General features: G+C 39.1%; 1 protein-coding gene across 2 annotated transcripts in view; it reads left to right on the top strand.

The window, feature by feature from the left end:
* The window catches only part of LOC148065417 (protein kinase C beta type-like), a 48868-nt gene that overhangs the window by 17523 nt on the left and 14796 nt on the right, over positions 1-16549 (top strand). For both annotated transcript variants that reach the window (XM_087809121.1, XM_087809120.1), the window contains exons 4-11: positions 3799-3910; positions 3984-4112; positions 7385-7541; positions 7932-8066; positions 9230-9326; positions 11008-11151; positions 14618-14791; positions 16062-16153. In XM_087809121.1, coding sequence (XP_087665247.1) covers positions 3799-3910; positions 3984-4112; positions 7385-7541; positions 7932-8066; positions 9230-9326; positions 11008-11151; positions 14618-14791; positions 16062-16153 — 1040 coding nt within the window. The remainder of the gene's footprint in view (positions 1-3798; positions 3911-3983; positions 4113-7384; positions 7542-7931; positions 8067-9229; positions 9327-11007; positions 11152-14617; positions 14792-16061; positions 16154-16549) is intronic.

Here is a 16549-nt window from a genome sequence, read left to right as displayed (position 1 = left end):
TATAGCGGCGACTAGGGATAGATGTATGGATATTTGGATACTGGACAATGTGGAGCAAACGTTGGTCACATCTGGAAATGACTGCTCCTAGTGGCTGTGTGCAGTTATTACAGCCCATCACTGCTTTTTTGACAGCAGATTTCAGCAGTGACAAAGTGTCATTTCATTCAGAAGACAGTTCCAGGCATATTTTAAAGTGTAATCTCTTCTGACAGAACTACTGATACATGAGCTTTTTGAGCTGTTGCTCGTCTCTTTGTAAACCTAAATCCTCTATATAAAAAAAAAAATCAATATTAACCAACTGTTATTCAGTTTTCTTAAATAATGGTACACATACAACTCTGCCGACTCGCATGTCACAAGTCTTCCTCTCCAAGATGCAGTAAGTCCCTCATCATGACCATGTTTTCAAGTTATTACTCTATAAAGTTCTCCCGAGTCTGCCCCGTAACCTCTCGTTCGCTGAGATTTCAGAGTCTACTATGATGTAATAATGGGGTTCACTCCTCCTCCAACCAGCTCTAATCACGCCCGCTTTGTTTATACAATGAGGCAAAGGGAGCGAGTAAGCCTTGATTTTCACTCCAGAGCTGTACATCACCCACAATGCAATGCATGTAAAGCGCATTCTTAACGTGGCAGTAATAAACAACAGTTGTCTGCTGCCTGTTCCTAAACAAAGAAGAAAAACAAATGAATTCCTCCGATTTATACGAACCAAATGACATGTTACATTTTACATGACATTTAAATGAGAAAATTATTTATATATTTTTATAAAATCTCGTGTAAAACAGGACATGCATACACATATACAAGTTTTAAAAGAAAATAATAAATATAAGGTTGTGAGAGCTATGATCTTTCAGCAAGTTCTATAGTTTCAAGGTTTTTTTCTCTGTTTTACTTTTAATCTTTTAAATTAACTAAGTGGAGGGGAGAGGGAGAATTTGAATAGAAATATCAAATTCACCTCCCCTTGTTCACTCACAGCCCAACATATCTTTAATCAGCCACATGTTGCTAGAGCTACATTTCATTATTCATTATTAGCAGTATAAAACACTATATATAGATGACAGATTTATTGTTAGTTATCGTTACCCTTTTATTTGTAATCATTTTTGAATCATAGGTGCTGAAGGAAATTATTACAATACTCTAATATTGTTCGTCTCTGAGGTCAGATTGACCTTGTTTAAAAATATATTTTTTTTTTTTCTCTCAGTATGTTTAGGTGTTGAAAGTATTAATTGTTTGTTTTATGTTTTTCTTATTCTGTCCTAAACTGGTTAAATCATATCTTGGTCCAGCATGTGACGGGTCCTGTGGGGTCAAGGACAGCTGATGGATGTTTAGAGCAGGAAGTCAAGTGTTGTGTCATCTTCCTGATTTACCAGCCACTATATGGCTCCGAGGTTCAGGTGTGCGTGGTTAACAGTCAATTATAGCGCTGGGCTAATTGCTCGAGTTTCCTCTGGGATAAGAGCATCTAATGAAACCTACATTTCTGTCTGTTGAGTGACGGACACACAGAATTACATCGAGTTAAGTGATGAATATTGTGTTGTTCCGAATGATCTTGATCCACTTTAGTCCAATATATGAAACGTCTGACACACACTTGAGGAGACCTGACACTCGTCTTCTCTGTCTCTGTTCATTCATGTGTTGATCCATGTCTAAAACCAGATTTCTAATACTTCTTGGAATTTTTTTGAACAAAAAGATTAAGAAAGATGTGTTGCACTTCCTCAGGAGGAAGGTTGTGGTGACGTGGGTCTTTTCAATGTGTTTAAGTTGATTGTTCTATTCAAGGCAATCAATTAATATGCAAGAAGTTCAGAAAACTTCTTTAAATATGAAGATTTAATGTAATAATATTGTAGTAAAAAAGATTTAAAAAAGGAATATTTTTTTTTCAACTAAATAAGAAAAGAACTATGCACGTTTTTATTTTTAGTTGTTAATGTAGAAAAATGTATACATGTTCTGCCGTTTGAATTAAAAAATAATGCTACATATCTTCTTATATTAACTGGAAAAATAGGCTTTTGACGTGAAACGATGAACCTGGTTTAGATAAATATTATACAGCAATTAGAAAACTCCAGATGTTACAAGTATGTATTTGATTTAATGGTCTGGACAAAACCTGCAAGACTGACCTTATTAAAAATAATAATACAAACCGATGTTCCAATAAAAAAATAATTTAATGTGTGTATGTATATATATATATAAATCTTTTATATCTTCTGTCTTCAGTTGTTAATTAAAATGTCTGTCACTCAAACATAGTTGACATAAATGTGTGTGTGTTCAGCAGCGTGGGCTGTTGATTGATGTTTTTGGCAGGAATAATAATAGATTGAAGAACACGTTCCAAACAATGGCATCACATGTCACACAAACAATCGTCTCCCGAGTAACTGAGTCAACAAACTTTCTAAACATCACGTAAGGGCTGCTGTTAATGCTGCTATTGCTAATCAATGTAGCATATAAGAACGACCTCACTTTCTTCTTCACCTCCTCTTCCGAGGACACATCAACATGTACAGTCAGTTTTGAAATGGGGTAAGGAGAGACAGAATAAATCTGTGACACCCTCATCGATGCTTGTGGAAAACACACATTTGTGACGAAACATTTGCGTCCGGAGGAGACCGTTGTCAGACTCAGACATCAGAGATCACAGTGACTGAAGTCAAATGTGTTCTGAGTTACATAATTCTTCATCTTTGTGGCGTGAACAGCATCTCCTGTGTCTGCTGGTGTGTAACCAGAGATACACATGATCGCAACCATCTGGAAAAAGAACAGATTTTCTGCATCAGTGTGCGAAGTTAAACAAGTTTGTTTAATCCGACATTCTTACTCACTCCTTTATTACAGTCACTGATGCACATCTTCTCTCTTCTTGTCACTTCAACCGTCAGCCACACCTAGTTTATGCAAGTCTTTCATGCGCCTCACTCTACCTCACTCCCTCCCACTCCACACCTGAAATCAGGCAATCTTACTCCCACATTCACTCCCACACTCTCCCTCTATGCACATGTCCGCTCGCGGCACATCAGTCACTCTCTCAATCACTCTTGGTAAATTTGGACACTGTTTTACTTCCAAACTACCTTCCACACTTAATTTCACTCTTACACACTGATTCTCATCCCCCCGATGACTTTCATCACTTTTACACACTTCTAATCAGGGTTGTGTATTTGCAAGGATATAGCGATATGTTTCCCGATACAGGGGCAGCGATACATTATACTGCAGTAAATTGGATACTTGATCCAGAAATCCACTTTTAAAAGCTGATTACGTCCACTGTATCCTCTTGTCCTCAGTCCTTGACAGGATCTCACTGGATTTCATTGTGACTTTAGCTGCGGAAAAATTCTGTATATTAAAAATATCTGATTATTTTAAACATCCTTATCGAAAAAAACATAAAGGAACTACAATAAAAAAAAATGTACTAAATTGAAAAAAATACATTTTTTTGGCTTTCAAATTATTAAAAAAGAAATCGATAAAATGAAGTAGTGTGTAAGAAAATATTAATAGATTTAAATTTATTCCACAGCACTCTGACACTTGTTGTTTCATGCCTAAAGCGATTCTTACACTTTAAGGATCTCTTGCACCTTAAATGTTAATGCCTCATAGTTACTAGTTACTCTCACACCTACACAGCCTCACTCACACATCAATGTGCACACACACACACATCACCAGTGAAAGTCAACTTTCATGTTAAAATGTGCGATTGTTGTTCCTCTGCAGGATCCGAGGGCGAAGCACAAGTTCAAGATTCACACCTACTCCAGCCCGACGTTCTGCGACCACTGTGGCTCTCTGCTGTACGGACTCCTGCACCAGGGCATGAGATGCGACCGTGCGTTCTCACGACACATGTGGAAGTTGAATTGATGTAGATGTATGTGATGAGATATCATGTATCGTTGCAGACTGCATGATGAACATCCACAAGCGCTGTGTGGCCAACGTGCCAAGCCTCTGTGGCACCGACCACACAGAGAGGAGGGGTCGGATCCAGATCACCGCCGAGATCAAGACCAACGTTCTCACTGTCACCAGTAAGTGAGAAGCTTGACGGCTCGTTACGTCATCAAGCCGTTTGGTCAACAAGACGCTGTCATTTGTCTCCATCTTGTGGTGAATAGCTAGTAGTGCAAGAAATGGTCTCGTCTATGGCAAGTCTATTGGTCCAAGTTCACTATAATGTTTTTTCAGGTACAACTTGAAAAGTCGTTTTCCCTCGATTTATTTTTATTCTCCGCTATTGTCTGTCTTTGTGAAGAATTAAGTTACTGTTGAATAACAATTAATTAATTTTTACCTGAATTTAAACCATTGTGAATATGTATTTTCTATCAAGCAAAAGTATCTTCAATTTTTTTTTTTTACTAATTCAAATATTCAATTGCCTTTTCTTCAAAAATTGAAGATACTTTTGCTTGATAGAAAATACATATTCACAATGGTTTAAATTCAGGTAAAAATTAATTAATTGTTATTCAACAGTAACTTAATTCTTCACAAAGACAGACAATAGCGGAGAATAAAATATATATATATAAATTGACACTTGGGAACACTTTTTGAAATTCTTAATAACAGCACTCAAGTTTTCTTTCTTTTATTTTTTTCTTCCCACTATTACTGCTTCTACTAATTCATTTCTTCTGACTTCCTGTAGGAGACTCACTCAAATAGTCAATCATGTATTTGGGCCTTTATTTTGCCCACTGCTGCTCTAAACTGCTTGTGCTTGGTTGTCTGTTTTTGGACCTGTCCAGAGTGTCCCCGGTCTCCACCCAATTCTGTTATGCCACTAAGTACATGGAAAAGAATATATGATGAGTTAAAAATGAGTAAATAAATTAAAACTTTAGAAATTTGGTTCACCCTTTTTCCTCAAGGTGGCGTCAGACGTTTATATAAAAAGTGCATGAGATATCCACCTTCAAGAGATTTGTCAACGTAATTCAGTTTAACGTGTAGTAAAAGTCTGACATTGATAAATGTAAAAACTTGATCTTAAGTAACAAAGTAAGTTTTGAGTTTCTTTCTGTTTCTCATGCATGATTCTAGTGAAAAAAAACACTGATTTAGAAGACGGAACAAAACAAGTGGCCATTAAGCAGAACGATGATTCTTTCAGTGTGACATCAGAAACGATGTGACTTTTGTCAATGCATGTATGTAGAGCTCAAGTGTCAGTTAGACAAGTTTGGCAAAAAAATACAAACGTAAGATGAAAACAAATGTAGCAGTAGAGTATGTGAAAACGTGAATATAGTGGATGAGTTCCTCTTTGTGAGATTACTCTGACTCAGCAGAGAGACTTGATGTTGGAGGAGTTATGGAGGTGAGATCCAAAGAGTTGCTGAACTTGATAGCAGACTGGAGGCGGTGATGTAGCAGTGCAAATGTATCAAGAATAAAACAGTGTGAAATGAAGAATTATTTTAAGGGTAAAGTATGTCTCTTATCATGACTGTATTTTGAAGTATTACTTTATAAAGTTCTCCACCCGTTATGAGATTGGAGTTCATTTTGATGTAATAAGGGGCTTCCAACCTCCTCCAGCCAACTCTAACCATGCCTCGCTATGTTTATAAAGTCCCTTCAGAGGTGGAGACAACCCGGTTTGATTGTGTGTGATGACAAACCTCAATGCTTGACAAATCACAGCAGAGTGGGTGTTGTTATGGTAAACAAGATTTAATCTCCAGAAAAATGAAGTTTTATCAGTGGGCAGTGCTCATTGTCTAATGTAAATATTGTAAATTAAAAGAGTTTCATACAAACAGACATAGATAGATAGATGAACTTTATTGATCATCTGGATGAGTACAATAGAGGTCCAGATATATTCAAGACACACTTAAATCAACACATTAGTTGCCATTAAATGGAGGAGCTGTGAGAGAATATTTGAATTTGTACAATAATGTTGAACTGCTCCACCAGAGAGAAGGTCCACAGTCAACGCCCACGCAGCTCCACACATCCTCTGTTGTGCTGCTCCTGCACTCTTGTCTCACCACACTCTCTGAAGCATGCACGCACACGCACACACACACATGCACACGCACACACTCCCTGTTCTACACACACCTCAACATGAGCAGCCATAAATGCTCTTTGCAATTAGCGCAGTAGGTGTACCCACTCATGGTCACATGCACGAGAAACTTGAGCGGATCGCTCGCTCGCACATGAGTGCACACGCTGGCCTGTATTTACTGTAAGTGTCCTTAGAGACTCTTTGGCATGCTACCCTCTTTACGGCTTCCCTCGACCAGCGTTTGATGGTCACTTTAACTGGCATCATGCAATATTTACTGGCCTGTCCGTCGAGGGTTTAAAGCCGGCTCTCTGTTGTGGTGAACCCCCCCCAGAACCACGACTCCCTCGTCCTCCGACAGCTTCACTCTGATCACGTCAGCATTTACAGCAGGACACCTAGTTTGGAAGTGAAAGATGTTTTCTGTAGTTTAAATCTACTGACTCTTTATTCTACTCTGCTGCTACAGTGCATTAGATTGTCTCTCTCCCTCTTCTTTATAGCGTCAGATTCTCATCTTTCTTCCTCTTACAGAAGAGATAATCTAACCTGCAAAAATAAAACCGCTGTAGCTTTTTACTGGTTTTGCAATGTGTTGCATTATCTTATCTTCTCAGTCTATTAATATTATTATTAAGTCCACTGGTCTGTTGTGCATCAACTTAACTGTTAAGATCTTCTATCTTTAATACATGTTAAGTGTTGGATTATCTTGTCCCATTCCATGAACCTTATCTCTCTAAACTTCCCCTAGTCTTCTTAAAATGTAAATTCTCTCTTTGACTTTTTATTTTCTCTTATTGGTTGGTCTTCTGAATTTAAAAGTTTTCAATTCTCTTTATTGTCGGATTATCTCCTGTTATTTCCAATTGTTCGGTTTCTTTTCACAGGAAATTCTCTCTGCTCTCTAATAAAGAGTCTCCCTTCTTTTTCTTTTTTTTTTTGTTTACTACTAGTATGCTTTAGTTTAAGATCATGTTAAAATGCAGGATTGAGAGAATCAACCATTGTTGGATGTTATATTTTTTGTGATTTGTGATCTTTTTCACATTTGTTCATGTTCCTTTTTTGATAATTCTCTGACAACGATGTGATCGCTCATTATTTTTATGTCCATCCTTAATGAACATTTTTGGATCTTTTCTTTGATCTTTTTCATGTTGTTTACCTGGTAAATTTTTAATTTTCCTGATATTCTTACTGAGTTCCATCCTCACGTTTGTCTCGTTACCGATTATTCATTTGTCGCTTGTGTTTCTTTTCTTCTTCCTTCAGTCAAAGAGGCCAGGAATTTGGTTCCGATGGACCCAAATGGCCTTTCGGACCCTTACGTGAAGCTGAAACTGATCCCGGATCCTCGCAGCGAGAGTAAACAGAAGACCAAGACCATCAAATGCTGCCTGAACCCCACCTGGAACGAGACCTTTAAATTGTGAGTTTTTGACTAACCTTGTGTCTTTGTGGGGTTTATATCACCAGAAGTCTTTTAATGCATTCTTGCAATGTATTGCATGATTGTAATGTAATATTATTAATCAATGATATGTTCTTGTACAAATGATATTATCAATTAAGTAAAACATGCTCTTTTATCAAGACTTGACATTCTTTTAAATACATGCTGACAGTTATGAGACTCAGGAAGTGAACTGTGACTTCTGTAAAGTCAGAGTCCTCACTGTCAAACTGAAAGAATGGATTTGTTCAGTCGATCTTCCAAATGTGCCTGTGATGGTATCACATGGGCCTCATTGTTGGCCTCTGCGATGGATGTCTCAATATTGTGAGGAAGTGAGTTCTGAACGAGCTGCTCTTCCTGCAGCCACCTGAAGGAGTGCGACAAGGACCGGCGTCTGTCCGTGGAGGTCTGGGACTGGGACCTGACCAGCCGCAATGACTTCATGGGATCGCTGTCCTTTGGGATCTCAGAGCTGCAAAAACAAGGCGTGGACGGATGGTAAGATGAAAAGGAGGGATGAATGGTGCGAGCAGAAATGAAAGAGGATGAAGGTTACCTTGTTCATTAATGCTCTGCTGGAGAAATTCTTTGGTTGCAGCTTTTTTTTTTGACGAGAGTCTCTGCCAAAGCTTCTTTATCTGCACTTCTTCGTCCCCCTCTCTCTCTCTCTCTCTCTCTCTCTCCTACCTCTCTCTGGCTCAGTCTCTGTATCTCTCTATCTCTCTCATCCTTTCATTTTGCTGACGCTGCCTTGTCAGGCCTTTTAATGAGATGCCAGCGTTTGAGGTAGAATGATGAGGAAGAGAAGAGACGCCGTTATAAACCTCTTCAAGTGTGTTTCCATGACACTTGATTAGTGCTCAATAAACATACAATACTTGTGACACAAGGCTTGGATTTTAACTTAACATTTTTGTTGTCAACGGGCATAAACAAACATTTTAGTATTAATTGATTTTGCTGCTGAAGGTCTGCTGAAATCTTGACCTTGAGAAATAAAAAAATGCATATGAGGATATAACTCAATTAAAAAAAAATAATTAACAAACCAGCCTGCCAAGACAGTCACTCATAATCACCATTTTATTAGCATTGGCATGTTAGCAGTGTGCAACATTTACAAGATGGTTTGAGTCCACAAATCACTCATCCTCTTGTATATTTTAGCTGAAGTCAGAGAAGTACTAGGGTGGCAGCCAAGCAGCATCTCAGCAGGGGATGAAACAATCTTTGTGAATTCTCTAGAGTGATTAAAAATGAAGACATGAACGATCTCTCAATGTCTCAGGTTCAGGATTATTTGCTCACGTGTGTCAACATGTTATTTAGGATCCTGCAGGCCTTGAAATACACCCTTGTGTGAGTGAACGTGAGACATTAGCGCGGCTTATAATTGACTGTGAAATGAACTTCTAGAAAGGCATCTCTGAGGTTGAAGTCAGATGATTTTCGGGTGAGCGTCCACTCTGTATCCATGTGTGAAATGAGCATTTATGGGCTCATTTCCAGCATGAAGGACGGTGAATTAGTAAATAATCATCTCATTACAGAGTTTTCAGCTTCAAATTGCAGCGTTTACAGTCTGCAGCTTCAGCTAATGGCTGCACTTAAAAGCCTTAATTTTTTCCACTGAAGATGTTTTTTTTTTTTGTTCTTCTCAGGTTTAAGATGCTCTCTCAGGAAGAAGGCGAGTACTTCAATGTTCCCGTCGCTCCAGAAGGAGAGGAAGGCAACGAGGAACTCCGGCAGAAATTCGAGGTGTGCAGAGTTATGGAGAATTGTGTGTGTGTGCCAGTGTGTGTCCACAACGCATCTGTGAGCGTCTGAGAGGCTCTCTGGGAGAGCTGTTAGCAGTTGGCAGGAACACTTCTTGTACCATCCGGTCTGGCACATGGCTGGTCCAGGCGTGTGCGTTTGCAGGCGAGTGAGTGTGCGTGTGTGTGTTCTTAAACTTGTATATTAAAACGTTTTCTATGATGTTTAATCTCCGTCCGGTTTCAACTTCAATCAACTATGTCATTTCAGAGTCACTAATAATGGCATCAAAATAATATTAACAGTGATGATAACAACTACTAGATTCTCAGCTGAACTAAATGTTTAAAATGTTTAACTTCTATGTTCATCTGAACAATAAACATGTTTAAATCAAACTCTTCTAGCTCGGCTAATGAACCTAAAAAGTGACCTGACCTGGAATGGAACCACAGTGAAAATACAGAAGCACCACAGTAGAATAAAAATCCTATTAAGAACTTGCACAACATTCATGATTGGCCCCTAAAATATAAATAAATCCATGAAAACTTCTATTATTGTAAAATGAACACACGCTCTGCAAAGAAAACATTCATGCTCTCACCGTGTGTCAGAAATATGAATGAATGATTTTACTTCTCCTCCTATCAGGGTCTTTGTCCTCCTTCACCTTCAGCGCCCCCTTGTGTGCTTCTCTCACTTTATCTGTTTTCCATTCCCTCCATCTCCTCAAGGTCATGGTCCTCAGATGTTCTGTGAGACTCGCTCTCGAGGGGGCACGTGCTGTAACACACACGCGCACACACACACATGCACATTAAATCTCCAGGGTGAAACTGTCATTTAGAAGAACAGACTATGTTAATCCTTCACACACATGTTTACATAAGTGTGAGATACACCACAGCGCCCTCTAGGTAGATAAGTGCAATGAGGGTTCATGAGTTGAAAGATAAACCATATTAAGTGTTAAGTTACATTGTGTCCTGTGCGTCAGAGTAGATGACGAGAGATGAAGTGTTTTCCACCATTGATGACTTTGTCAGTGTGTGATGTCACATCATTCACATCTTGCTAAACAGACTCAGTGTAGCCAATTTTAGGGACAAGAGATCAGAGAGAGTATCCAGGATGAAGGTTCAGGTTTTGAGGTTGAATGGAGATAAAACGTCCTGTTCCTCTGAGCATGTGTCGATAGTTATACATCAGAACATTTGAAAGTCTGACTTTTATTCCAATTCCTCAGCATGTGACACATCTCAATGAATTGTGCTGCTATAGCTGTTATTCCTAGATACACTTAAAAAACAACAAAAAAGTTTTCATGTATTGTGCAACAATATAATTTTTTTCACCTGAATATTTAAAGAATCATATTGATCATTATGAAAAACAGAATAATTTCCAACATAAATTTGATCTAATTTATTTTTAATCATAATATTGAAAATGTTGGATATTAAGGTTTCTCTTTGAATGTGACTTAACTTTACTACTACTAGTGAACTCATCCACTCAAGTTTTCACTTGGAGTAATCCGCTGTTTGAATATCCATGATAAAATAAACTTTTTGGAATTGTGGATATTTGAAATGTGCACGTAAATCCAGCTCGGTGAAAGAAATTGTAAATAAAAGGTTGAAATCCTGAATTTTAATGAAAACTCATTTTCTTTATCTAGAGGGCAAAAATTGGTCCTGGGAAGAACGCGGAAGGCAAATCTGCAAATGCAGCGGCCAGATTTGACTCCAACGGAAACCAGGATCGCATGAAACTGTCGGACTTCAACTTCCTCATGGTTTTGGGAAAAGGAAGCTTCGGAAAGGTAAGAGAAAGAAAGACTAAGCTTGACAATGTCTTGCAACAATATGGTTTTAAACAGTAGAATTATTATTATTTTCCTTAAACAGGCAGTGCTTATCACTTGGCACAAACTGGTTAGTACATAATTAAGTTGTATAAGCAGAATGAAGAAAAAACTAAACAGAAATGGTGGGTCTTCAATATTTTCAAAGGTGGTCAAATGCTTCATGGATTTATTTTTTCCGTCTTTATCTGATTTTCTCAAGTTAGAAAAGATTGTGTATGTACATTTAATATATCACGATTTAAATTAAGGTAAAAGTTAAGAATGATTCTGCAAAACTCCAATTTGAATGTTTTTTAGCTTCTGTCTTAGGGCCTGAAACATCTCCTGAACTTAAAATGATACGGTTTTATAGATAGTTTTGATAAAAACTGAAAATATGAAACTGTCGAACACAATGAACATCCGTCAACTGTTTTTCAAATGGCTTTCAGACGCGGCTCTAGTTCCCTCTCACACCCTCTCTATAAACTCATCCCTGAATATGTGTTTGAAGTAGTTTTTCTCTCCGCTCTTGACTCGGGCAGGAGGATGTACGTTTAAGACCGTGTAACGAATGCTTAGAACTGTAGACGACAACAACCTTGAATGACCTTAAGTGCTCTTGTGAAAACAAATCAAGCTGTGATGAATCGTCTTGGTTAGATTGCGATTGAGGGAAGGCATCTTAAATGAGGCGCAGGAAGATGGATGAAAGGTGAGAGACAAAGAGGATTTGTGTGATGAGTGGCGGGTGAGGAATGACAACATGAATGAGCTGTGAGAGGTAAAAAAAAAAAAAAGGGTGTCTGAATGAAGTGAGGGGGGAGGGGGCGAGGAGAGATGCACCTTGGCGACGGAACACTGACATGAATGAAAATGGAGGCAGGAATGGGAGGAAAGAAGGGAGGAGAAAGAAAATTGGGTAAACGGAAAAGCAGGAAGAAATGACAGAAAGTGGAATGACGGAGAAAGAGAGGGAGGGGAGGAGGAGGGACCATTGTCTGTGGAGCAGACCTGTGCACCAGCTGCTTGTTTCCATGGTAACAGGCTCTTAAAGCCACATCGATGTGGAGCAGCAAAGTCAAGGGTCTGTCGTTACCGGAATACCTAACAACACACACACACACAATGGTGGAACAACACAAGCTGAACAAGTGTGTGTAGATTCATGTTTCCTGCGTGGGAGGCTCGTACCTTCAGAGCTGATCTTCTGCCTCACTGCCTGAAAACATCATAGTACTGCTGCTCTTCCACACACATACACACATACACACACTCACAACACACACATATAATAAAACATAACACTGATGCACACACACGATTAACGCACACAAGACGCACTTGCAGTACAACAAAAACACAATACGCACATATAACAAACATCACACGTACACAGACATACATGATGCAAACAAACACACGCATGTGGCCTTTCAGTGTAACTACAGTATGTTGTCATGCTTGTGTACTCACTGTTGAATTGATACTACGTCCAAGATCATCCAACACACACAGACGCACAAATACTCCAATCCTTCTTGTATATTCAAGACTAATGGACATGATTTTGTGTTTTGAAAGCAAATGATCCTTAAACATGCATCATATTCTACTCCTCATTCTCCATCACAGGATCATCTGTTTGTCGAAGGAGCTCCATGCCCTGATGGTGTCATCAGTGTTGCAACACTCGGTTGTATTTACATGTCGTCACATATTTCCCTGAATCCAAGCATTGTTAAGTCTTATTATCGTCAACAAGGATGATATTGACTCAGCCGTGCACCTTCTTGTACCTTTTAACGTGTATTGAACTGCTGATCTCTCCTGACACTTCATCTCTCACTAAAGCACAATCCTCATCCGTCCATCGAGCAGCAGCCGCAGAGCTCCTTTATTTAGCGGAGATTTTATGCAAATGAACAAAAGTGATGTGAAAGAGTTTTAATAGCTTTTAGAGGAGGTCCCAAAACTTAATTAGCCTCGCTGGTGCTGCACACCGTCCATGTCGGATGTTTGAATTGAAAGCTCAGTTCCAGCTTTTCTTTTTGTCTTTAAACCCAGATGCTTGAATAAAAAAATTCTGAGCAGTTCCCACTTTAAAAGGCTTTGTTGGCGTCAGAGTGTTAGATGCACAGGTTGATCAGTGCAGACCACCTCGGTCATGAGGTCTCTGTTTCAATCACCGTATGTTCCTCATCTTCTTTGCCTTCATCTGGAGGTGTTGTGGGAACATCCAACTGGGAGGAGACCTCCATGCAGACCCAGGACATGTTTGAGAAGATATATCTCCTACTTAACCTGGGAACACCTCAGAGCTAGAATAAGTTTTTAGGGAGAAGAAAGTGTACCTCTGATGCTCCCACGATCCCACCTTTGATGAGCTGTAGATGGATGAATGAAATCAGATACTTTTATTGCCAGTGTTGTAAACGCAACATAGGATTTTTTGTGGTGGCAGTGCAGAATAAAATAATGAAATAAGACATTAGATGAAAACAAAGCATTATTTCTAACAGTCATTAGAAATGGGTGTATACTAGCATCCCAGATGTACAGTATTATGCAAAAAAATGAAATTGAAATGATTATGAAATAAAAGGTCAATATTTTTAAACTTGAACTTTCATAAAAAATCAGCATATTTTCCCCTCCATCTGTGACCCTAGTGCAGACGAAAGAGTATACACTTGATCATTTCAATGTTGACTTCCCACTTCCGTCACAATCTCTGTTTGGAAAGAAAAGTCACAGCGACATTCTCAACTTCTGACGCTGGATTAAAAGGTTTGTGCTCTCGAGATTATCTGCGTCAAGTTTGTGAAAGACTTTATAAAGAAGTGTGGAACACAAACAATTAAGCAGTAAATACGTTTTAAAAGCTCTCGCGGTGTCTCTCCTTTTTTGTCTTCGTTATCGCTCATGTCGGCTCCACTCAGGTGTTGTGACTAAAACGATGATTCAGCGTTTCATGTACTGTGACCGACTGAAATCCGAATGTGCTTTATCACTCCTCCCCCATCTCTGTTGTGTTCTCCTCAAACCACAGTGTGCTAATAGCATTGGTGATATTTGGTGAAGCTAGCGGTGCAGATGTCTGCCTCTGGCCTGAAAGATGGCAGGTCACTGTCGTCACCTAGCATCTGTCCGCCCGTCTGCGATTTTTGGCTATTTTACATCTGTGCAGCAGATGCTTTTGAGTATCAAAGGTTTTTTGACAAGTTTTAACTGAGTGGAAGTAAAATAATATTTGCGTTTTCCTTCGCTGCTGTGACCTTGGATGGTTGAAGCCTACACTTCTGCTCATTAGCTTTTCTGATGCATCTTTTTTTTTTCTTTAAAACTCATTGCCTTCATGAATGTTTATTTTATGCTAATCAACGTAAGATAATGACATTTTTTTTCTTTTATTTGAATCACTGTTACTCCGCCCCTGCAGGTGATGCTAGCAGAGCGAAAAGGAACAGAGGATCTTTACGCCATAAAGATTTTGAAGAAAGATGTGGTGATCCAGGACGACGACGTGGAGTGTACCATGGTGGAGAAGAGAGTCCTGGCTTTGTCTGGGAAGCCTCCGTTTTTGACTCAGCTGCATTCCACCTTCCAAACCATGGTGCGTACTAACTCTCTTTTCCACCTTGTTTAGAATTCCAAGCCTCACTTTGCATTCCCATAATGGTTAAACTGTTGCAGTGCATCGTGGGAATTTTGGTGTTGAACCTGGTAGTTCACTGGCTGTATATTTAAAAAGATAAAACCCTGCATGGTTCACTTCTCATTTTACTTATACTGTCTTGCCGTTAGTCACTAATTATAATAATATATAATATATAAAATAAAAATAAAATAATAACAACAATACTGTATTTAAATTATACAAATGTGATTGGTTTGCTGGGCGGCAAAGAATTATGGGAGCTGTTGAGGGTTGGTGAGAAGTATGGCATCTCACGAAATGTTGAACAAGTGAGAAATATAACACCACTTCGCTGTTCGCTTGTCACTATTTTGTTTAATGAAGATTTTCAGTATGTAACCCTCACAATACACAAGGTACTTCTGTATATTGCGTAATTAAATACAGCTTCCTGATTGGTCAATTTGCCTGTCACTACTTTAGGGGCAGCTCTAAATAAGTTTCTTTGAAAATGTGTTATTTAAATCATAAAAAGGGACAGGTTTCACAGCAACAAACTTATTAAAAAATACACTTTTCCTCATCTGGAATTGGAGACATCAACCACCAGAGGTGAGCCTCTGTGTGATGTCCTGCTGGAGGGCACAGCGGTAGCTGCTGCTGAGCTCTGTGGTCTTAACAGCAGCCGTCCTTCCTGCTGTCACCGGCTCACAGCAGGAACTCAGACGGAACCGCTGCCTGAGTTCTGCTCATCCACTGACGAGGGCTGAAGATGAGTCAACACACGAGTGGAAACTTGTGCTGATGCTCGGAAACATGAGTTTCTTAAGTTGACTTAACTAAGTATGTGAGTGTGACAGACCTGTGGAAAGTTTTTTTCATTCATTAAATTATAAATGTATAATAAGAAACATTCTTTCACATTCACACATACTCTTGCACAGAACTGCATTTTTGTGACACACCGTTCTAGCTGCATCTGGTCATAATGTTGTGGTCGATATATCTGTAATCATTTAATTTGAGCATAATCGCTCCGAATATTGCCAATCACTGCAGATATTGTCTCTTAAATTGTCCGGCCTCAATGTCAAGCTCACCCATGACCCCTCTAGTGTCACCACTTCCATTTCCACTCCTCAATCTGTGCACCATTTTCTCTCTCAGCTTGAACCCTGATCCCATCTTATCTGTCCCTCTGGTCCTTTTCATGTGACACGAATCTCTCGCTTCCTTCTGTCTGCAGGACCGATTGTACTTCGTCATGGAGTACATCAACGGTGGAGATCTCATGTACCAGATCCAGCAAGTTGGCAAGTTTAAAGAGCCCCACGCTGTGTGAGTCCTCAGTTGACAGCTGCTGCTGCGATCATAGTGTATGAGGTCATGACATGGTGGGTAGACTCTGGCTGCGGCAAGGTCTTCTCACCTATTTCTAGAAGTTTTCAAATCAAACCAGTCATTTATTTGGGTTAAGAGATATCAGTATTATGATCATACACGTAATGCTATACTAGATTACATTTAAATTAAAGTTGTTTTTTTTAATTAAAAATCTTAACATCGTGCTCGGTGTTTGAAATACCAACATGTTAAGCTTACAAAGACACTCTTTCTTTATCACTCAAACCCTTGCAAGAGCCAAGGTCCAAAACATGGTTTTTGCCCAGACTTACATTTCTGGTAAAGCTGTTAAAATGAACTCGTGCAAAGTGAAGGATATTCTTCACTCAA

The sequence above is a fragment of the Callionymus lyra genome, chromosome 15 (genome assembly GCF_982586985.1).
Source record: "Callionymus lyra chromosome 15, fCalLyr1.hap1.1, whole genome shotgun sequence".
Lineage (NCBI taxonomy): Eukaryota > Metazoa > Chordata > Actinopteri > Syngnathiformes > Callionymidae > Callionymus > Callionymus lyra.
The sequence above is the reverse complement of the archived record's forward strand: the minus strand, read 5'-3'. Positions and strand labels throughout refer to the sequence as shown.